The sequence below is a fragment of the Ambystoma mexicanum genome, chromosome 3p (assembly GCF_040938575.1).
Source record: "Ambystoma mexicanum isolate Mex_15411 chromosome 3p, UKY_AmexF1_1, whole genome shotgun sequence".
In the NCBI taxonomy this organism is placed as follows: domain Eukaryota; kingdom Metazoa; phylum Chordata; class Amphibia; order Caudata; family Ambystomatidae; genus Ambystoma; species Ambystoma mexicanum.
The window spans coordinates 29218880-29243347 of NC_090925.1; the positions used below are offsets into that span (position 1 = coordinate 29218880).

Here is a 24468-nt window from a genome sequence, read left to right on the forward strand (position 1 = left end):
GCCAAGGCAACCGTGGTTCTCCGACCTGCTTCACCTGTCGCTGGAACATCCCATAGCGTTTCCGAGAGTCCCGAACCTACTATCCTGGGACAAAGGCACGGTGTGGCATCACGACCCGGACAGTCTCAACCTTACAGCCTGGCTCCTGACTTTTCGGAGTTCGGTGCTTTAGACGTTTCGGAGGATTGTCAAAAAATTCTGCAGGCGGCTCGAGCCCCTTCTACAAACAAATCTTACTCCTATAAGTGGCGGAGGTTCTGTGAATGGTGTAGAGGACAACAAGGCCTACAACCGTTGTTGGTGACGCCGGAACAAGTTCTACCTTACCTGCTCCTCTTGGCGGAGAGGGGGTTATCCTTCACATCGATAAAGGTGCACCTGGCGGCCATCTCGAGGTTCACGAGGAAGAGGCAGTCGTCTCCTCTATTTAGCGACAGACTTGTGAAACACTTCATGAGGGGTTTATTTCGAGTTTTTCCCCCGGTGAAACGTTTCCCCCCAACTTGGAGTCTCAACAGTGTTGGCAGGCTTGATGAAACCGCCTTTTGAGCCTATGGCCACGTCCGACATAAAATTAATTTAGTGGAAGTTGGCATTCTTGATTGCTATCACATCAGCTGGGAGAATCTCGGAACTGCAAGCGCTGGTCGTAGACCCGCCATACCTAAGATTCTTTAAAGACAAAGTGGTCCTGGCAACTAATCCTACGTTCGTCCCAAAAGTTCCGACAGTGTATCACAAACACTCGTCCATTGTTCTCCCTACTTTCTTCGCCACACCATCATCGGCAGCAGAAAAAGCTCTTCAAACCCTGGACGTTAAGAGGGCTCTGTAATTTTACCTACATCGTACACAGGAACTCAGGTCTACTCGACAATTGTTCATTGCATATGGTCCGTGGACGAGAGGAAAAGCAATCTCTAAACAAGGATTGGCTCGATGGGTCTCATCGACGATTGTGTTTTGTCACTCTAAGGCCGGAAGGCCACAGCAAGGACATCCTAGAGCACATTCTACAAGATCGATGTCCTCCTCAACAGCTTTATGGGCAGGAATTCCGCTGACGGACATATGCCAAGCTGCGGCATGGTCAGTGCCCCACACGTTTACCCGCCACTACTGGCTTGCCAGGCAGTATGCGGACGAGGTGCAGATGGGAAGAGCTGTCCTGCGCCATAAGTTTCAGTAAAGTAAGCTCCACGCTGTGGAGAATCTGTTTTCTACCTTTTTGGTGACAGTATACTTTATGTGGGTAAGGTTATATGAGTTAACTTATTCCTACTGTACATATGCATTGTGTAGTATGGTGAGGGTATATTACATTACATTCTCACCGCCGTCTCAAGTGTTACTGCTATACAATCTATTCTAAGCATGTGAATCCATGAAAGATCCAATGCTGGAGAAGGGAATAGTTTTTTACCTGTAATTTCTCCAGCATTGGTAACTTTCATGGATTCACATGCGCCCGCCAACCTCCCCGGAATGCAATGTATTTGATTGATAAGTTTAACCCTTCCTACTTTGGAGGGGCCGAAATCTGAAGGGGAGCCGCGGGGGCGGGCCTCTTAAACTGGGACGGCCTACGGAGCATGCGTAGGCGGGTCCTAAAAGGACGTAGATAGGACACAAAAGTGTCAGAAGTTTTCCTATAGGAAAAGGCTGTATATGTGTACCGAGGGGTCCCAGTCTGACGACGAGGAATATTCTAAGCATGTGAATCCATGAAAGATACCAATGCTGGAGAAATGGAGTTACAGGTAAGAAACTATTCCCTTCTGTGCAATTAGTAACCAAAAGTGGTGCATCAGTCGGACAATTCATACAAGATGCTTGTGGTCCTCCGCAACAACTGATAAAAGCTCAAAGAAAAAGGCATTCCAACTGTCGCCAACAGATTCCCAGAAACCGCATTCCAACTCTGGCCAACAGATTCCCAGCTAAGAAATCTCCAACAAGCACTAAAGCTTTTTCCAGCCAGACCTTAAAATGCTCTGGTTACAGTAAACCTGGGTGTGTTAACTGTGGAGCTGACCATTTCCTCTAACAGATCCAAGCTGGTTTCTTTTTGCCTGCTCATGCTGCTTGTTGCTCGCAGGTTGTGCTCTATGGCAATCTTTATGTTGATTGTTCCTTTTTGTTTCTTTAGGATATGGGAATCCCCTTTGCTTTTGGCTGCAAGAGAGAATGATGTTGGAGCTATTCGCAAACTGATCGAGTGCCCATCCACAAACCTGTTTGCAAGAGGTACAGCTTGTGCAAGGGACATGGCTTCTGATCACGTTTCCAAAGAGGTGAAGGGTGATGGGTGATGGGGGGGAGGGGGCGGTGCAAGACTTGGTGTACACATTAATTACAAACCTTGTTCAAGAGACGGCCCCTCTGACAGCCCAGTACTTTCTTCCAGATGATGGGCGGGGTTAAGATTTCAAGTGTAAAATGTCTCGTAGGCATCTCCCAAACCCCACCATCTTCCCCGGTTGCTCCTGTGTGCATCAATTCTTTCACTTCGCAGCCCGCGCGTGCAGCCCATGATGCGCATCACCATGAAGTACCTGCAAATACAACAAATGTCTCCGTGATCCACTCTTACTTGCTCGTATTGACTCCCTATCTCTGACCTTGGCGTACATCTTGTTCTGCAGGTGCAGTGGGCGAGACTGCTCTCCATGTGGCTGCTTTGTATGACAACCTGGAGGCCGCTCAGGCCCTACTTAATGCAGGGCCAGACCTGGTCAATGAGCCAATGAAAGCTGAGCTCTATCAAGGTAAGGTCCAATCAGAACATAAGCCAGGATCCCAGTAAGGGAAAGGCATTTAGCTTTGGGGGGAGCGATCATTGATTTGACCGGTTACCAGAGGTTTGAGTTTTCAAATGTGTGGTGCATGAGGTCGGTCAACGGGAGGGCGGAAGATGTGGAAGAGGGTCGTCCTTCAACAGTAACTTTGTAGGCTAACGACTATCTAGCTAAAGACTGGACATCCTCAACATCGCAAAGTGGTCACTTTTGTCACCGTATAACCTGGAAAATGTGCTTTGGGTGAAGCAACTGTTAGGAAACAAGGTAGGATTAGGACTTGTGATAGGTGGTGGCTTGATTGGGATGCTTTATCTTCAATTACTGGCTCACCTGATAGGTGAAAAGTGATTGCTGCAGGGCAAGGGCTGCAGGGCCTCGGACATCACTAAAAGACCTCGTTCCCCTCAGAACGTTGGTGAAATCTATTTAGATGAAAAGGAGGCAAGAGTACTTCACATTTAAGGATTAGGAAGGGACACAGGAAGTGTTGCTTTAACATGTACAGCAGGTTGATGGAAACTCCAAAAGGGTCCTAAATGCTCCAACCGATGTGCATCTCATCGGTTCAAGGGGGAATTGGGGGGTGGACTTTGGATAGAAGCTCTAAGCTGGTAGGACATTCATCTCTAACCTTGGCATGTGTTGGTCTCTTGCAGGGCAGACCGCGCTCCACATTGCGGTGGTGAATCAGAACCTCAACTTGGTGACGGAGCTCATTGACCGGGGAGCAAATGTGTCATTCCCACGAGCCATCGGATCATTCTTCAAACTCAGCTCGCGCAACCTTATATACTTTGGTAAGTTCCTGCGGATACGGCAATAGGTGTGTGTTTCGGTGAATTTGCCAGAAGTCATCCAGTGCATGTAAGACTGTACTGTGTGTGTACGGTTTGATTATTTTCTTTCTACTTGCTTAGAATGAATGTCCTCATAAGTAAGGATGATTGCTGAAAAATAAGAGGTGAGATGTGGCTCTAATGTTTACATGGCATATAATCAAATTAACTCACCTACATTTTGCGCATGATTTTGAGAGCATTCTTTTATTGTACAAAAAGACACTTCAGGAAAAGTGCATCCACGTATGATATGATAGGTTATTTATAACACGCTTAATACCCAGAGGTCTCTAAGGGGTGTGGGGAGTGACGATCAGACCCTGTCTCAGCGGAATGCGCTGATGCTGAGGGAGGGAGGGAGGGAGGGAGGGAAGTGCAGGTCTGAGTGGAGAACGTGCAAGTGCCGGGTGGCTGCGGAGGGGGCACCTGGGCAAGGCGAGCGCAAAGGGGAGGCCAGGTGGACAAGTGTCAGGGGAATGCAGAGCGGGCAGGGGAATGAAGGTCCACATGCTAAGGGCGAGGCTGGATGGGCTCAATAGGGGTGCAGGCCCCGCCAGGCTAGTGCAGGGGAGGGGGAGCCAAGTATGGCAAGTGCAGGTTGGGGGGAAGATCAGTGAAGAGCGAGGTGCTGTGGTGGACTGGGCAAGGGGGGGGCCTAGTGCCCTGTATGAATCAGAAGGAACCTGGCAGCCAGGCAATACGCCAGAGGGGGATATTGGCAGGGGGCAGGGAAGGAAGAAGACAAAAGGAGGGTCTTGAGAAGCTTCTGGAACTTAAGGAGATCCAGCTCATGTCTGAGAGGGGCAGAGAGAACATTCCAGAGGGCTGACCCTGCGGAAGAGAGATCTACCCCCCACTCTCTGCTTAGAAGCGTCTGATCTGCAGAGAGTTGGAGCTAGAAGACCGAAGGGCTCTAGCAGGGAGGTATTTGGGGAGAGAGTTGGAGGTAGGGGGTTACCAGGCCCCAGAAAGCCTTGTGGATCATGCAGAGGGTCTTGAACTTTATTTTTGAAGCAACCGGGACCCAGTGGAGAGATTTTGGGGCTGGGGAGATGCAGTCCCTAGGCTGGAGTCCAAGGATAAGATTTGCACTCCTGTTTTGGATACGTTGAATGGGGCGAAGGGAGGATTTAGGCAGATTGAGGAAGAGGCTGCTGCAATAGTCCAGCCTATAGAGGACAAGCTCTGGAGACATTGAGTTTCTGGGGGAAGTTGAGGAAAGAGAGTATGACTCTGAGGAGGTGCCGCTGAAAGTGAGCCTTCTTGGTAAGGACTGTGATGTGAGGAGAGAAGGAGAGAGAGGAGTGGAAGAAGACATCAAGGTTGTTTGCCCCACAAGAGGGTAAGGGGAGGGGGGCCACAGAGGGCATCCAAAGAGTAGGAGGGAAGGAGAGAGCTGGGGTCCCAATGAGAAGGATCTCTGTCTTACTGGCATTAAGGCAGAGATCCCTAACACACCATGCCTGAATAACAGTCCGTCAAGAATGAGAGAGGAAGAAGAGGGTCTATTGGGGGGCAAGCTTGAAGGAGAGTTTTGTGTCATCCACATAACACTTAAAGTGAGGCGGGAAGTCAGGGATCCAATGGGCTAGAGGGGCCAGGTAGCCATAGCGAGAGGATGGAGCCCTGAGGGACGCTGCAGGTGGATATTGTGACGGAGGAGTGCACAAGGCCCAGTGGAACCTGGATTGGTAGGTCATAGAGGAAGGAGGTCAACCAGTCCAGTGCCAGGTCTTTTTTATTTTAGTCTTTTTTTTTTAAATTATTTATTTATTTATTTTTTAAGGGTGGCATGATTGACCATGTCAAAGGCCCTGGGCTCCCCCTATCCCGCTCCCAACACAGTCTGAGGACCATTGGCAGCAGGTGAATTATTTCAGTGGAGGGGAATAGCTATTTCCCTCAAAAATGCCATAGCGACCGAGCGCAGTGAGGGAGCCCAAACCAATTAAAGGGGTTTCGGGGGGTTCCTCCCGCCCCCCGTTTAAAAAAAAAAATAATAATAATGGTTTAAAATGTTGCATTGTAGAGCATACTTTAAAAAAAATTGGTAAATAGCCAAACAGTTTGCAATTGGTGCCGGGGTGCCCAGGGGGCAGGCATGACATTTTTTACTGGACATCTATGATTGATGTCCAGTAAAGAGATGGCATCCCTGTCCCATGGGCCCCACAGTGCCTAAACCAATCAACATGATTATGTGTGTGCAAGGCGCTGGGGTGCCAAGGGAGGGATCATGGTATTTTTGACTGGACATCTATGATAGAAATCAGTAACAAAAATACTTTCCTGGCCCCTGGTTTTCACGGTGCCTCGGAAGGAGGGCTGATTTTGGCAGGTGGGTAGGAGATTGTGCAACAAAGGCATTTCGGCATTTTTAAAATGCCTTTGTTGTACAACCTGCCCCCCTATCCACCACTTGCCAAAATCAGCTCAACGGACCGGCGCAAACTAACACACACACATTCATACAGCAATCACTTTATCATTCACACAAGCATCCATCACCATACACTCACTCATAACACAAGGTTACACGCACCCATACACATGTATAAATAAAAAAATAAATGAACATAAACATACCTTCCGCATTGGCCTGTGTGTGGGTGCTGAAACGCCCTGCTCCGGGCTACTCTGTCAGTATGTGTGAGGATGCGCACAAGCTCTCCCTTGCACATACAGACATGCAGTGCCCCAGCCAGCATTTCCAATCAGCTATACAATGCTGGCGAAGCAAAACGCCCCAGCACTTGCATGGCTCAGTGAGCAGGTGCGGCTGGGGAACTCAACTGAACTATAGAAAAAGAAAGGACCTTGGCCGTGTGTCCAGCGGTGCGGGCTGCACACCCTTATTCCACTGCACAGTGGTGTAGTTCAAAGATAATGGTAAAAAATGTATTCTTGAATTAATTCCTTCTTTCGTAACAGTTTTAATTAATCAGGTTATTAGCTTTCTTTAAATCAAATCAAATTGTCATGGCAGAATTCATCACATATGCAGCCTATGCATTTCGGGTCGAAACCCTTCCTCAGGGCCTGTGATTACACCTTCTCTTAAAGTATTCGGTCTCAACTATCATAACATAGTCCACATTGCATCACAGAATCAAACACAAATATCATCAGTCACCAAGCATTCATGAAACATTTACATATCAACATATTGAATGCATATGTTATCAAGATCATAAAGGTTAAAAAAGAAGAACACAGTAGCGATAGTACATAACCCCGTTTCCATTCAGGTGATGTGAGTTTCATGAATCATGTCGAGGTTGAAAATTATCAAAATTGAAAAATAACAGAAAAACAAAAATAATAAAAATAAATAAAAAACAATTGTCCGTGTGGTGGTCATGGTATAGGCCTACTTATCCATAACAACATTTTACTCTCAATAAGTCAGCCAAGCCGGTACCACTAACCTTCAAAAAACATAAAAGATCAAAAAAACGTGCATGTCCACCCACGTGGGAAGAATATCTGATCTGCAGTGGTCTCTGTAATGAGATCGACCGCGTATGTATTAATACATTCCAGCTACAAAATCGATTCAGTGCAATACGTGTCATCATGTATGCATATCAACTTACATATATCGTAAATCCGCTACATTCTTCAAGACCCGAACGGTGTAACTGTGTGCCTGCCACTTTCACCTGCAGTCTTGTCCGTGGGAAACTAACGGGTGCAACTGCGGTCTCTGTAAAGAGATTGAACGCGTATGAGTGAGTATAAATCGCTCTATGTGTCAAACTCTCTGTGTTTCTGTTTAATATCCACTTACTTGTAGTTAGAATCGCAGTTATCTGCCGGAGCCGAGTGCATTCACGCGCTTCCACAGCAGCGTCTGTGAAAAAGTGTTATGGCAGCAACCTGTTGCCTAGGCAACCAAAAGACGCTATGTGATGTTTATCCACATAATTACCACTCATTGCAAGTTGTACCTGAACATAAATGAAAAAATATTAAAAATTAAACAATAATAATAAATTAAAAATTAAATCAATAATAAAAATAAATTAAATAAAAATGTGAAACTTGTTCCCCTACTGAATTCAATACTTATATGCCCAGAAATTCACATTTTTGTGCTACTCAACAATAAGACACAGTTAGAATGGTTCATAAGAAACAACTCAGATCTAGCTCCTCGTTCATTCCATCTGGAGCAATCAACCCCATCCTTTCTATCCATGGTGCCTCTTTCTGGGCTCTCAATTTCTTCATGTTTCTGTTTTGGCCTTTGGTTGGTATAACCTCCAAAACTGCAAATTTGAGTTGAGCGACAGTGTGTCCACTATCATGAAAATGTCTTGCTACTGATGATGTTCTGTTGTTGAGTCTGATTTATGTTCGTTAATGCGAACCCATACTTTGCGTGCAGTTTCTCCCACATAATACTGGGCACAAGGACACTTGATGGCATATATAACGTTCTCCGACAAACATGTTGCATGATATTTCAACTTGATCTGCTCTCCTGTTCGAGGGTGGGATATGAAAGGTCCTTTCATTATGTTGTTGCAGTTCCCACAACTCATGCAAGGGTATGTCCCCGGATGTTTATCCTGCATTTATCCTGCGTTTATCTCTTTGCTTCCCATGTGTGTCAACTAGCAAGTTCCTTAGGTTATTGCTTTTTTGGTAGGCAAAAACGGGCGGGTTCACAAACAACTCTTTGGTTCTATTGTCATTCTGCAACACAGTCCATCTTTTCAGGATCCTATGCTTAATTTGTCGGCTCTGTGTAGAATACTTCGTAACAAATACCAAGTCTGGACTCTCCTGCTTTCGTTTGGTAATTAACAATTGTGCACGGTCACGTATGTCTGTTTTTTCTCTTTCTCTTTGAAGGTCTTGGTCCGGATACCCACTTTCCTTAAGTCTCTCATGTAACTTATTTAGTTCCATATCACACTCCACTGGGTCACTTACGATTCTTTTGATACGCAACATTTGCCCTAATGGTGGAGATCTTCAAGTCTGTGACGATGATCTGTACATCCAGATAATGTATATTAGGATTGCCTATTTCCATTGTAAACTGGAAATGACTGTCAATGCTGTTTAAGAAGGTTAGAAAGTTATCAAGCTCTTCTCTGCTCCTTGACCATACTCCAAAGACGTCATCTAGGTAGCGTACCCAATTAAGTTTCTTACTCCATTGTGGATTGATGATGTGAGTAGTTTCAAAGTGCAACATAAAGCTATTTGCATACACTGGCGCCATGGTGGCTCCCATGGCCGTGCCAGAGAATTGATTATAATATACTCCATTGTACTCAAAACATGAATGTGTGGAGATAAAGTCTAACAGCAACATTAGGAATTCTTTGTTCGCTCTTATTGTTTCAGTTTGCAACAAAAGTTTTTCTACCGACCTTTGCCCCAGGTCATGTGGAATACTAGTATAGAGGCTTGTCACATCTATAGTAAAAAGAATATCTTCAGATGTTGGCGTGATTTGATCCAAAATTTGTAAAAAATGTGAAGTGTCCTTTACATAGGTGGATGTACATTGTATCAGTGGCTGGAGAAAATAGTCTGTATATGTCCCTAGAGGTTGTAGCATGCCACCAGTGGCCGCTACAATGGGTCTTCCAGGGGGATTGTCAAGTCGCTTATGTATTTTAGGCAGGGTATACAGATGTGGCATTTTAGGATAAGTTGTCCATAGATAATCTCTGGTCTTGAGACTAATCCATTCATTTTCGACTGCTGTGTCCAATAGTTTTTCAAGATCTTCCTTAATGCTCTTTGTTGGGTCTTGCGTTAGCTCTCGATACATGGTCTGATCGGCTAATTGTCTAAGGCATTCTTGTTGATATTGTTCAGTGTTTTGTATAACAAGTGCTCCACCTTTATCAGCAGGTCTAATTGTTATTTTTTCATCTGAAAAAAAGGGTTTTAAACAGAGACCGTTCTCCTCAACTTAAATTGTATCTTCTTGGTTGCTGAAACTGTATTTCTTTAAGGTCTTTAAGCACCATATTGTGAAAGATATCAATTGATGGAGCATTAATTGGTGGACAAAATGTACTACTTAACTTGAATTCCTCATACTCTGTTTCCGGTGGTGTCTCCATTTCACCTTTACTTGCTTCAGCAAAGAAGGTCTTCAATTTCAATTTCCGCACCAATTTGTACAATTCTACTTTAGTGTTGAAAATGTTGCTGCTCTATGTTGGGACAAATTTTAAGGCCTTTTTTGAGTGTTCTCACCTCTTTTATTGATAAAGCTCTCGAAGGTAAATTGACTACTAGCTTCGATTCGTTTGTAACCCCGTTTTTATTCCTGGCTCTTTTCTTCTTTCCTCTCCTAGTCCTCTTCCTCTTTGGCCTAAAAAAATCTCTCCTTTGTGTATTCTTTGGTTGTTTAGGCCTTGCGCTGCTCGACGATGTACTTGCTGCAATGTCCTCCGCTGTACGCTCTTCTGTGGTTTCAGCTATATCGGATTCCGAACTACTCTTATCACTTGTCTGTTTATTGGATCATGGATGATTCATGTACTTATCTGCCCACGTGTAAATTTCATTATTTAAATAATCCTACGTATCTCTTTTAAATTTTCGTATCTTTCTTGCTTCCAGATCTTCTTTATAGCTTTCAAGCTTAGTATTAATGTCCGTCAGTATCTCAGCAAAAGAGACTGCATCTGTCAACTCGAATATATCTCTGAACAGAATTTCAATCTCTTTCTCAAGTTGTTCAATATTGCTAGACAATTCCCTAATTGTGAGCAATATCAAATCTAGAGAACACTTGTTCAAAATGTGTTCCCATTTCTGAACAAACTCTCTATTCTCTTTACACAGGTTGGTCTTAAAGGTATCCTGAGACCTCTTGGGATACGTTGTGCCTTATAGTATCTGCTTAAAGTCACTGCATGCAATTTACAGTTAATGATCTTCCTGATAGAATATTCTAGTTGTTTGATTTTGCTTTGTGGATTCCTGTCCATTGTACTATGCACAGTTTCCTTAATTAGACCTAGGATAGCTTCTGCCTCTTTGGCTGAGAAGCCGAGTGTGGTGGCTTTGTTATCGGTAAGGAATTCAATATCTTCGTACGAAATATCTGGGTGCTCCCACTCAAAAAATCACAGATGTAAAAACGAACAATTGGTGATGGTGAGTCGGGCACTCCTTGAATTTCCAAATCAATTATAATGAATTATATTGTTAAAATATTACAAGTTTGGGGTGCAAACCCACTGAAAAAGGTGCCTCCGTGATGTGGCACCTGAAAGAACCATAGGGAACTGTCAAAGGGAAATGGTGTTTCCCTTTGACCGTTCAGCCAGCCCAGGAGCACTCCCCTGGAAAAAAACAGCTGAGAGTTCTCAGTTTTACTTGGCTGGCTACTTAGCTCCTCCATAATGGGTCAGGGGGTCACTGGGTAGGCACCCCCTCGCCATTATGGATGAGCCACCAGGCTTGAACTGGCCTATAGGGCTATAGGGCAATGCCTGTACCAAAAATGCTAGTGTGGGCCAGTCAACATGGGGCACCTTTTTGGCCAATGTGGGCCAGTTTGATAAGTTACTTCACTTTGCAGTTAGTAATTTTGACCATTGTTGCTGAATAAATATTCTTTAAATATCACAATTTACTTACATTTTAACACAAAGCACCCCCGTTGGGTACTATTGAAAGTCTGTGACTAAAGGAATGAATATCCATTTACAACTGCGGGACCCTTTTTCTTTGGTGCCTGAGACAGTAGCATGCTTCAGCCCGACCATGTGAGCCGCCACTGCCCATTTCTACCAATCCTCTTTTTAATTTCTTTTTACATTTCATGCTGGGCTCTCACAGCCCCCCAGGGATGCACCCGCGGCCCCCTGCAGTGGTGCGCTCCACAGTTTGAATCCCACTGCCCTAAACAGATGCCAATCTTATTCTTTCAGCTGCCATGTTTCAACTCTCACGCCTCGGTGCATAATGTTCAGTGTACCTCTGATTTCTCCACAGGTGAGCATATTCTATCCTTTGCTGCTTGTGTTGGACATGAAGGGATTATCCGGTTGCTCATCGAAAAAGGATGCAACATCAGAGCGCAGGACTGCCTCGGTAAGAGACCATGTGTGAGCTATGGGGTGGGGAAGGCATGTGGCATGCTTTTAGTGGACAATCTTCCAGATGGAAAAGTGAGATGAACTTGTGGAAGGCCCTTGTCCCTTGTGTGTGGTGGATACATTGTCAGATGCTCAGAATTGAACCATATACCATAGTAGTGGAATAGAAACATTGACAGGACCTACTTTCCATTCCAAAAGTGCTCATACTTGGATAGTGTAAGGAAGGCATGGTATCAAGCAATGAAGACAGACGCATGTGATCTCCATTCAAGGGTGTTTACAGAACTTCAATGGGTTGGTTGAACGTCTATCTAAACCTAAATCTAAGCATGGAAGCAAGCTACAGCCATCAAATAGTAATAACGCAGTCCTAGTAGTCTCTGTCAAAATAAAAGGAACTATACTAATAAACCTATTACCAATCCTCGCTTCTAAATACAAAAGGGTGTTCGACAATGTATGCACAAAAGGAAAGTGTTCAAGAAATATGTCAGAGCAGTAGAGCAGCTGGGTTCCCTTCCCCATGTTTTCAGCACAGGTGTGATGCTGAAAACGCATTGGAGGGACAAGACCTCATGTCCTTGTCCTGTACTCCTTTTTCATGTGTTTGTGTTTCTGCCCAGGAGTCCATGTGGAAATCCTGGCAGTGCAGCTCTTGCTCTTTTTGGTTGTGTTGATCAGACCCTTGGGATACCCTTCTGGCACCCATGGGTGGGGGTGTACAGCCCTGTATCCTAGTGTATGTTTTTGGACACCTGTGTGTGGCTCACAGAGCAAGGTTTGGGCTGGTGGCAGCTCCATGCTGAATTTGACAGGTGCTCTGAGTATCCTGCATTTTGGTGTACCCAGACCCTGCCCTAGGAATCAGTGGATTCCCGATAGAAGACAAGATGGTCCATGGGGGCTCTTGCTTTCTATTACCTGTTAACCTGTTTTCCCAAAGTCCTGGGAAGCCCTGACTGTGTCCCTTCCCCTGACTGGCTGTTGGGTGGAAGTTCCATGTATGGTATTGTGGTGGAAGTCCACACAAGACTTGCTGGAGACTTCCCAATGACTGTATGTTGTGGGTACACCCTTGAGGTTGGACCTGGGTGAATGGAGTGTGTGACCAATATACATTTTGTGTTATGGGTGTCTGGTTTCTAGTGTGTGACACAATGAATGAGACTGCCTGCCAGAAACTGGTATGAATGCAGTGTGGTGTGCTGAAAGACTGGGTGCTTGTCCCAATCCACGTTCCTTGTTGTGAGGCTGGATGCGCTGTGAGCCTGATTGGCTGCCTGTCTGCTTGAATGCCCTTCTGAATGATTGAATGCCTGAGCTTGGCTCAGCAGTGTGAATGAGAGGCTGAACAGTATATCTGGTGACCGCTCACTTACTGGAATTGTTCAGAAGCTGAAGTTAAAACTTGATGCTTAACTTGAAGGTCAGCTAGAAGAAGGTTTTGCTGCTGCTTTCCTTCGAAGTCATCATAAAGCGTTGTCTCCAAGAACTGATCCAAAAGAGGACCTGGTTAGGAGACCTCTTCCCGAGCTGCAAGGGACCATTGTGCACCAGCTTAGCTTCACCAAGGCTTCCTGGAAGTCAGTCCCAAAATGCTGCCGACTGGAGTGTGGGACAGCCGAGGAATCCTGAAGTAAAGTTCCAGGCCATAGACTAACATCACCGTTGACCGAGGTTCGGAGGAATGCTGTAACCTCGTTGACCGGAGCCACAACGCTCCATTGCCTAAGACTCTTTGAAATCAAGAACTCCCTTGCTCATCACTGTCGACTGCTTTGTCCCACCGGAAAAAGTAGAGGTCGCTGCCGAACCGAGGAGAATCCACCAGTGAGTTTCCCGCCACCCGAAGACCACAGACGCTGAACAAAATCTGAAAACCAGCCATGGTCGAGTCCCGATCGTCGATGCCAACAACCAGACACCCTTGCTGGCCTATGTTCTTCATTGATAATTTTTACGGCAACAGACTCATCACCAAGGTGCATCGCACGCCTTGTCTATGCAGGATGTCCACGACCGATCGTCGACTAGCACCGCAAAATAGCAAAGCTGCTGTCCCGAAAAGTGTTCACCTTTTCTTCATGGCTTCTCGCCGACAGTGGCTCCTGCTTTAAAGGGAGTCCGCTCACAAGGAATCTGACAACGAGCTGTCGACAGAACTCTGCTAAACCAGGTACATTTTGGTAGTGGAACATTTGTAGCTTGAACCAAGACCATTTTAAACATAAAGTGTATTGACAAGTCCAATCCATATATCTACAGTTTGTCCAGGTAGGGGGTCCCAGTATTATGCAATTTCTTTTAAATCAACTTACTTTCCTCCCCATATCTATTGTTGATTCACTTTACTATTTGATTTGTATCCCATTGAGACTGTCGGCAGTTGGTGCATTTTAATGGAATCAAGAGTTAATTGTGGTACCCCATAGACATTGTACATTTATCATATTAGTATTGCCAAAGCACAAAGTGTTAAGTGTGTATATTTCAAGTGGATTGTGTCCTCCAACGCATTCCACGTTTTTGACATGTAATGTACACATCTGTGCACTTGAAAAACTTTACGGGAGAGAGCATTCTGCGTCGATGGCATCAGGTCCATCTCCCTCGAAGGCCTCCTTTGAGGGCGACATCGCAGGATGTTATAAATAGGACGCACGGCGCCCGTAGCCTCAGTTCCGTTTTTTCCATGAACGTGTTAACTTCATGAGACTTGGCACGCCTTGTGTGTTTTCTTCGTAGAATATGTCTCTCTTTGACCCATCCGACTCAGCGGTCTGTCTTTAAGAGCTGCTAGGACTGCAAGTCGAAGATGTCACTCGCACACCCCCAACGTATTTGTTTGTGGTGCCAGGGTGAGTCGCACGACACCGACCACTGCTCGAAATGCCAGTCACTGACTGCAAAGGCTTTGCAGGAGCGGAAGGGGAAGCTCCAAGTAAGTAGGAGCTTGCAAGTCCGGTGCTTCCAAGTGCAAGGGGGTTTCCACTGATGACTTGAGGGGTGACTCTCTGCGTGGGTAGGATTCCCGGGGATCTCGGTCCCAGAGTGGTTCCCGCCACTCGGCACTTCCTCGAGTGCCCGGATGAGGAAAACATCACTGTTTGCCTTCCTCGTCCTCAGAAGATGGTGCCTCGAGGAAGGTTACATGCCCTACGAAGTCCTCGACTCCGGAGGAATGGGCAGCGTTTCAGAAATCCATGATGGTGATTTTTCAATCGCAGGACATGGGTCCGGTCGCGCCTTTTGACAAAGCCGGCCAGGATCGATCTTGTTCCGTGGCTCGCACGCCTTCGGGCTCAGGTTCATGACATGACACACATTGGGAGCCATCGAGGTCCCGTACGGACAAGGAATTGAAAGGTCACAAGAGACGTGTCTCCAGGTCTCAGTCCTAGTCTCCAGCGAGACCGCAGCAACCTATTGAGGGTTTGAGGCCGGTGTTGAATCGTTCCGAGCCGTGTCCGTCCGATTCGGACTTCAGCGCCTTGCCGTCATATCAACCCATGGTGCATTTGGCACCTCTGTCGACGCGAAAGCCTTCAGCGATCACAACTTCGCAGCACCTTCTGGGATTCTTTTCTCAAAATTTGCCTTTGGAGGATCAGTTTTGGCCTCCAGGCCCTCTTTTGTCCCCAGACCTGGATTTCAACCCCCTCTGGATGATATTTATGAAGAGGAGGAAAGGTCTGAGGTTGAGGAACCTGGTGACCTTGCTGATGCTTCGCTTTCTTCTGGAGAAAGTCGGTTGGAGGAGTTGAGCCAGTCCCTCCATAATGCAAGTGCAATGGACACTTCCCCGGAAGTGGAATTTGGTAGACCTGAGCCTGGGGATCATGCAGAGTCTTCTTATAGGCATTCATGGTGCAAGTCTCTGAGTATTTGGCCTGGTCTACTCCTGCGGAAGACTTTGTGCAGGATGATCTGACGGACATCTTGGTTCAAGGTCCGTCCTCTGACCCTATTTTGCCATTTCATCTTACCTTACAGAAAAGGGTGGCAGCTGCTTATCAGTCCCAGAAATCTCTTCCGGCTGTTAATAAGTCTTTGACCAAGAAATACTGCCCTTCCGTTAGCAACCCCAGCTATCTATCTACTCACCCCACTCCCGAGTGGTTGGTGGTTCAGGCGTCTACAGCCACCTCGAGGCAGGCGGCATACCCTACCATCCCTCCAGATAGGGATGACAAGCACTTCGACGGTTGGTCCCGGAAGGTATTTTATGCTGTGACTTGGCCTTGGCAAGGTTTTCACACACTCTGTGGAGTGGTTTCTTTGGCGGGTGAGCATATTCCTGAGGGGAAGATGGGGATAGGTTCCTTGTCTCATGCAGGACGTCAAAGATGCCATATGTGAATCCCTTCAGTCTGGTTTGGATACGGCCGACAGTGTTAGCCGATCCATGGCTGAGAGCACCGTTATCTGCAGATTTGCATGGTTGCAGAAGTCTGGGTTTGCTCCGAATGTGCAGGCACGTCTTCTCAACATGCCCTTTGATGGCGCACATTTGTTTGGCAGCAAGGCTGACGAGAGCCTTGAGAGGTTGCAGACCTCAAAAGTTGCAGCAACATTTTTAAGCGCTGCAGTGTGTCAAACTCAACCTTTTTCTTCCTAGGGGACAGCAGTGGAGGGGAGGTTCCTTTCCGTTACTACTCCGCCTTTGGTAGGATGAGAGGGGCTGCCAGTCAAAGGGGCCAGTGAAAAATTACCCATAGTGGTCGGGGAAATCGTGGTGCCAAAGCTGCTCAGGCAGCTGCCTCTTTGCCTTCAGACACTGCCGCAGCCGCTTCCAAACAGTCGTGAGGCCATGTTCCATGGTTCGCGGTTGTGGGCAGACTGTCTCAGCATCTCGCTCTGGATACCATTGGCCATGGCTACTGCCTTCCCTTCCTTCAGTGGCCTCACCACAATCCACCGGGGGAAACTCTTTGAAGCTTCCGGTTCCGCTCCTTGCGCAGGACATTTTGAGCCTGCTGGAAAAAGGCGCTATAGAACTGGTGCCTGTAGAGGCGAGGAACAAGGGATGGTATTCCCCTTATTTTTTGATCCCAAAGAAAAAACAGGGGATTGAGACCCATCATGGACTTGCGTTGGTTGAACAAACTTCTCGGGAAGGCCACTTTCAAGATGGTCACTCTTTCTCAAGTGCTCCAGGCCCTTCAACTTCAGGATTGGTTGGTGTCTCTGGACCTCAAGGATGTTTACTTCCATGTGCCGATCCATCCCGCGCACAGGAAGTACCTGAGGTTTGCGGCTGGTGACTCGCACTTTCAGTTTCAGGTCCTGCTGTTCGGATTGACCTCCGGCCTGAGGTTCTTCATCAAGCTGATGGTGCTGGTGGTGGCAGCGTACCTCAAGCGAGGGGGGATTCACGTCTACCCCTACCTGGATGACTGCTGATCCTGCCGCGCTTTCCCGAGCTGGCATTGGATCATCTGTGTCTTCTGCCGCACCCTTCACAGGCTGGGCTTCTCCATGAATTTCAAGAAGTCGCACCCGACACCTTCCCAACAGCTCCAGTACATCGGGGCTGTGTTGGACATTGTGCAGATGGTGGACAAGTTTCAACGTGCCCAGTCTCTCCCGACTTTCAAATTCTTAAGGTTGCTCGGCCTCATGGCATCCTGCATTTTTCTGGTGCCAGAGGCCAGGCTGCAGATGAGATCCCTGCAGTGGACGCTCAAGATGCAGTGGCCGCAGTTCTCAGGCAAGATGTCGGATCCCATTGAGATTTCGTTCTTTGTCTCGCAGGATCTTCTCTGCTGGGCCAACGAAGGGAACCTGATGAGGGGGGAACAGTTTTGGCAACCGTGGCCAGATATGACAGTAGTGATGGATGCTTCCCTCACAGGATGCGGCGCTCATTCCAATGACTTGACCGCCAGCGGTTGTTGGTCTCAGTCGGAGTCCAGACTGCACATCAATTTAGCTGAGGTCCATCAGGCTAGCCCTGAAGGTGTTTCTGCCCTCTGAACGTGGGAAGAGGGTCCTGATCATGAATGACAACACAGTGGCCATGCATTACCTCAACAAAAATGGGGGGTGGGGTCACTTCCGTTGTGCAGAGAGGCAATGCAGCTCTGGTTCTGGGCCATTCAGCATGAAATTTCGATCTCTGCAGTTCATCTGGCCAGAGACGACAAGGCAGTGGCGGATGCTCTGAGCAGGCAGAGCGCGGTCTCCCATGAGTGGGAGTTGGCTCAGGTTAAGCCCTGAGGAGAGAAGGGCTGTGGACTTCTGCTGTTGGGCTGTGGCGAGTGCTCTAGTTAAACAGACTCGCTTTTCTTTTGCATTGGACTTTGCTAGATCAAGTGCCTTTCCAAGTCGCTGGTGCGTGTGCCTTTAATTCCTTCAGATGCCTGTCCAGCTGGTCAGCTGGTTTATAAGGCCGCCTCCGCTGCCCTTGCAGCGTTAAGCCCTGAGGAGAGAAGGGCTGTGCACTTCTGCTGTTGGGCTGTTTGGCGCGTGGCGTCGTGGAAATCCGCTTGTGGGGCAGATTTTCAACAAATCTGTCTACTGAACAAACTGAACTACAACCAAAACATATGTCAGCAAAAACCCGTGCACAGAAGAAACGTGAATATATTGGGGACTGCAATGGAAGTCCAGTGGCTAAATAAAGTAAGTCAATACTATTCTTGCACTTCTACAAGCGATGTCATCCTTGAGTCACCAGCTTTACAATCCCAAGTGCAAAGCACCGTTACTTCACTGCCGCCACTTGCGAATGCTAACGATGATGTATTCTATGGAGACACCGTGACAATAATTGTCCAACAAGGACCAATGACCAAAACACACTTGTGTGACACACATAATGAAGCTGTGCCACTTAAGGCTTTGTCAGCGTACACGTCGCTCTCGCTGTCCTCAAAGAACAAATCAGAACAAAGAAAGCCGGCAACCGACTTTCACAACGTCCACAATACAGTGTCGGCAAATTCACTCAATGAATAAAGCCGTAAGAGTAAATTACAAGACACAGTGCCGGCAAACGTCAATGGTGGGGCAAAAATGTCGCTGAAGCGCAACACTGAGAGAACTGACCTCTGTGAAGACATAGCGCCCAGTGTGCCATACAAACGTGCAAAGATGTCTGAAAAAGGCGAGCTTAAGGACTATTCTCACGATCTATCTTGCTTACCAATTCCTTCTCAGAAAAGGCTGAGTACCAATAAGAAACGTGAGGCAGCATGCAGTGCTTCAAAAACACAAAGATTTCAATTATCTAGCACTGACAATTCTGATTCAGATGAGACTGCTGACTACTCCTCCTTTATAGAGCGACCGTTTCCCAAAGTTAGGAGAAACAGTCAGTGCTGCCAGGGTGTCTCATTGCTCACACGGTCCAGACATAAGTACGGCGACACCAACAATGGAATTACAAGCAATGTTATTGTCATCCCTAATCATCTCACTGGCACCGTTTATGAAGCTGTATGAAAACATAAACGAGGCGACAAAAGACTTGTCAACTGTTGTGGCCTTATTAAATTCTAAACTAGTAAAATTGGAAGAAATATGTGGGCAAACAGATACCAAGCAATATGAGGGCTTTAAAAGCCGGCTGGATGATTTGTACAAGCTGCTTCATGAGCAAAGAAAAAATGACACAATTGACAAAAAACGTTTTGCCGAAGTTGCCAAGGAAGCCCTTGTATTATTCAAACAAGAAGGTATAAGGTCACAAATTGTAGATCACAATGCATACGGTCGACCACAAATGTGAATGTATATGCCATTGATGACACAGACATAAATTCAAAGTTAGCTGGCCTTCACACAAAAACGGTGAATAACAAATCGCAGGGTTCTCTAAAATCCACTGATGTTGAGAACACCCCTGCAATTGCCAATCATTGCATCTTCCAGACTGATCTCTAATAATACCGAGCCTTTAAGCATCTTACCTCATGTTGCAAACAGGTCGCAGAGCACTGACGACCTACGCCAAGTGTTGCTACCGGGCGATGAATTTGTAGATGTGTCTTTTCACACTGCCTTTGAGCAAGCGCGAAGTACATCAAACTGGGCTCATGGTGATACTCAATCAGAACCACGTCAAATACGAATTTACAAGTTGAGGGAGTAAGGCATTGAGACGGAACAGCCGTCATAATCCAAGCTCCTATGTTGTTTCCCATCTTCAATAAAAAGGCAGACCTATCCTAAAGCACAGTCCCCTCAAAACATCATAAAGCCCAACAAAGTAAAAAAACGAAAAACTTACCAGCAAAGAAAGGGAACAAATTGAATGGAGCGCAGAAATTTCTTTGTAATATTAAAGTGGTGTATGTGCTAGCCAAAGAAAGTAACAGACAAATCCCTAGTACATCGAAAACTCCATTGCCTGAAATTTCATCTGTAACATAAATCACAGGTGGATCTACCGATAATGGGAGTGATGAGCATGAAATGCCGATTGAATTGTTAAATATGTCAACTTACGATGACCCTGAATACGAGGATGTCATTGAGGCCACTTGCTCCAATTGCAGAACTACAAGCCACTGGTGCTGATGCACTCGTGGACACGAATGCTGCAAGAGATCAGGCTGTGGGCAGGCTTGTTGTCATTGAGAAGGAAGCGCCAAAACAAAATCTTACAGTCCCATCTCAGGCAGCTCCAGAACTTCCCCTTAAACAATCGATCATCATCATTAGTGATCAGGCAGTTGAAACATCATCTGCGGCAGTACAACCGAGGAGTCCTGCCTTTATGACAATGCACGAAAAACGGGACATTATAAACAGAAACTGCTATAAACAAACCTCAAGGAAGGTGGCTTATGATCAGCACAGAATGGAACCGTGTGAGAAACGGAATCAGGTACGGAAGGAAAATGATGTATCACATTGTTCAAAGCAACATGACAGACAAAATAATGATCGATTAAAAGGAAACCCCAAACGTGCCCCCGTAAGCATAGCGAACAACAAAACTAGGGGAGCAGGGTGAGGAACCCTAGTTAAATTACTGGTTGAGAAGCTAAAGACGTCTGAAAACTTGATCTTCAATCGTAGAAACATTATCACATTACTACATCATGTGCCGGGATTACGCGCAATCACCTCTGATGACCTAAAGATTGTTGAATTCCCAGACGAACGGTGTAATGACAAAGTTGTGCTCCATGTAACCTCTACCTTAATAGCAACGTCCATTCTTGATGCAAATGTGTCTGTTTTCATTGGGTTTTGACGTATACAAACTGGAAGAGGGGCAGTCAGAAACTCCAAACAACGATCAAAAAGAGGTACATTACCTCGCGTCACGAGTATTAAGCTCACCAAAGTTGAAAGCGGCACCTGTCGCATTTGATTACGACCTGCATGCAAGACCAATCAAGTTAACCCGAAACACTTTTGGAGATTATTAATCTAAATGTAAAATGGTGTTAACTGAGTCTTGTTTGTTGATGATCAATGCCAAGAACAAGTGGACGAAAATGAGAAAATAAGTATAACCATACAAGCAATATACATCAATAATGCCAGAAGGAGTCTGCCTCGCAGCCATGTATATTAGGCTCTTGAAATACGCAAGGTTTCGATCACCTGTTCAATACAGAGTGGCTGTGTCGTCTGGCAGTTCCATGTCTTCAAGAGACCTGGTTAAGTGTCATCCCTCCAGTACCAGAGTTTGGTATAGCGCTAAATCCTGCTATAAAACTGGTAAAGGGGCACCCGATGGCAGGACTCTTACCCTTAGTAAGACGCTCCTCAGGCTTTGGCATTATTAACTCAGTAAACCACTTGCCATTCATCCAAGAAACAACAATTGCTACACTGGATACGAAGACTCAAATAATGGACCAAATAACAATCATAAACTTGTATTGGAACCATGGTAGAGCTGGGAAACATGATTTCATCGATGATGTTTCAGGTATCCTAGATTATTTACTCGAAGGCTGAAAGGGGTCAAATATAATAATTTGTGGTGACTTGAACATAGACTATTTCAACCCAAAGACGTTCCAGAAAAAAATCTTAGCTACGCATTGGATGGAAGAAAGGAGTGCAAGAAATGTACAGATGTTGAACGGATGTACATTAGGAGACATACCGCCGGCCCCCATGTGGAACCGGGCGAACCAGGGTTCCACAATTGACTACTTATTCGTATCGGCAGCTCTTCATCAACGAGTGATATCGTTAAAAGTAGTCCAAAAGGAAAGCAGTGATCATGACATGCTGACCCTGGAACTAGTGAACACTTCAATAAATGTTAAAACGAAATGGATACATAAGATTGCTGTAGAAGCGGGCAGGGTGAGGCTAAGACTTGCTGAAGAAGAAGTAGCTCAGCTGTCACACCAATATTGTGACATAGGCTCCACGTTAGAATATGCACATTTACTGGTCAATTTCAAAACGATCAACGGCGGCTCAAAACATATGAACTTGAAACGCACACATTGTTTTGACCTAGACCTATTAAAACAGAAACGACTAATGAGATGTGCAATTCGGCAGGCTCGGGCGGCTGATAAAGTAACACGTGTGTTGAAAACAAGGGCCGCCAGACAAAGATATAAAAACTGGCTTAAAGCCCATAAGGGCTTAATGCTACAAAGGGACTCTGAACGAATGAAGGAAAGCCTCCAAAATAAGAACACCAGAGAATTTTGGAAGATTATTAACGACACACAAGCTCCCCAGGAGTCTTTGCAAGCCTCTATGGCATTGGAAGATGCCTGGACAGCCACTTTAAAGAGGTGTACAAAGAAAGCCCAATACCACTTAACACAAACGAGTCAATCACGTCAAAATGGGCACTAACATTTCCCAAAAAGGGCATAGAGAGAATAATCGCCAAAGCAAAAAACTCAAGAGCTCCCGGCCTGGATGGCTTGACAAACTTCGCGATTAAGCAACATCCGGAGCTATGGGCAGATGTTTGTGTGGCTCTGTTTGAGAGGGTAAATATCCAGTCTCAGACGCCACATTCCTGGAAATCTGCCGTGATTGTACCAGTGTTTAAAAAGGGGAACAGAACATGCCCGAAAAATTATAGTCCAGTGGCCTTACTTGACGTTTTAGGTAAAATATACGCAACCATGTTACAACACAAACTAGTAAAGTGGGCAACGCTTTCGAAACATGTAGATGTCAGACACAGGTTTCGTTAAGCAGGTTGGTTGTTCACTAAATCGGTTGCTGCTGAACTTACTTAAAATGGAGGCAATAAAATCAAAAACAAAGATATATCTTGCATTCATTGATTTTTCCTATGCCTTTGATACGATCAATCGGGCACTTCTATGGAAAAAGATGTGTGCATGGGGTTGCCCGGAAGACCTATTGGCTGCCATAAAAGAACTGCATACTGGAACTTCGATCAAAGTATGCCTGGATCAAACGGGCGTTCTGTCGCCACCAATTAAAACATTCAAGGGAGTCAAACAGAGTTGTCCCTTGGCGGCGGCGATATTTAGTCTATATCGGGCATTGGAAGAACCATAGAGGCCATAAAGTCCTTCCCGCCAAAGTGGCATAGATCACATTTAAGTTGGCTCCTATATGCAGACAATCTCATTTTGTTGGACTTAACACCAATTGGCCTGAAAAGGAAACTCGATGCAGTTCAACAATATTTGACTGATAACCAGCTGCTCATTAATACAAAGAAATGCGAAATCCATGTCCTTAAAAACCTTAAAGGTGGTAGGGCCAGACTGGCTAAAATAACATCATGGTCTATGGCACAAGAAAAGCTGCAGATTTTATTGTGCGTAAAATATCTTGGAATGACAGTAAGTTCCTGTATTAATGATGGCCCGTGGATAATGGTGAGAAAACGCAAATGTAAGCAATTGGCAAGTCCGGAGCTGGCAATTAAAAAAAAATAGATTTGGAACATTTTCTCTCAAACCGGTCTTGCAATTCTATCAACAAAAGGTATTACCAGTATTAACGTACGGTGCAGAAAATGCATTGGGCTCCTCAAGGGAGGTGTGGTCAACGTCTTCTGAACCAAAGTACTGGGCCTACCTAAAGGAATTGCAGTGTCTTCCATATAATATGAACTATCACTACTATCAATTCATGCGCGAGTTTGTTGGAGCCTGCTATCATTGTATCGCAAAATAAAAGCATGCAAACAAATCCTGCAATTTGAAATCTTTCATAGTGCCACCTCGTCTGCATCAGGTGTCATGTCAATGTGGCTGAAACGATGTGAATCCATATTGGCAGAGTTCGACATCAAGCTTGACCTGCTCCTTGGTAATCCGAATGCAGCAAAGATAAAAATTTGGCGTGCGGGTTGGGAGCAGACATGTTCTGAAAGAGCTTCTAAAATGATGAGCAAGGTCCCACTGGAGGCCCGGGCTTTCAATAACATGCAAAAATACATTGAATTATTTCCCGACCCTATTGCCAGATTGCTGTTTATGGGACTTCGGCTTAACGTGTTTAAAACGAAAGACCATCTGCGAGCATGGTCGGCCAACGCAAATTTAAACCCCATGTGTCGTCGTTGTACAGAAGAAATCGAAACTCTAAAGCATTTGGTGCTGTTCTGTAGTGATTTAAGAACAGAAAGAACACGATATTTGAGCCCCTGGAGCGAGACACATCCGTCCCTTTGTGCAGATGAGTGGTGGCAACAAATGTTCAACAGAAGAGATATGAAATTAGTATTGCCTTTAACATACTTTTTGGCGACAATTGAAAAGCGGCTGTTGGTCGGATTGTAAAGAGATGTAATGAAATGTAATGAGATGTTTTATT

General features: G+C 45.7%; 1 protein-coding gene across 1 annotated transcript in view; it reads left to right on the top strand.

The window, feature by feature from the left end:
• The window catches only part of LOC138580094 (transient receptor potential cation channel subfamily V member 6-like), a 409173-nt gene that overhangs the window by 222571 nt on the left and 162134 nt on the right, over positions 1 to 24468 (top strand). The window contains exons 2-5 of the mRNA XM_069650372.1: positions 2150 to 2247; positions 2646 to 2768; positions 3458 to 3598; positions 11621 to 11719. Of these exons, the coding sequence (XP_069506473.1) occupies positions 2150 to 2247; positions 2646 to 2768; positions 3458 to 3598; positions 11621 to 11719 (461 nt within the window). The remainder of the gene's footprint in view (positions 1 to 2149; positions 2248 to 2645; positions 2769 to 3457; positions 3599 to 11620; positions 11720 to 24468) is intronic.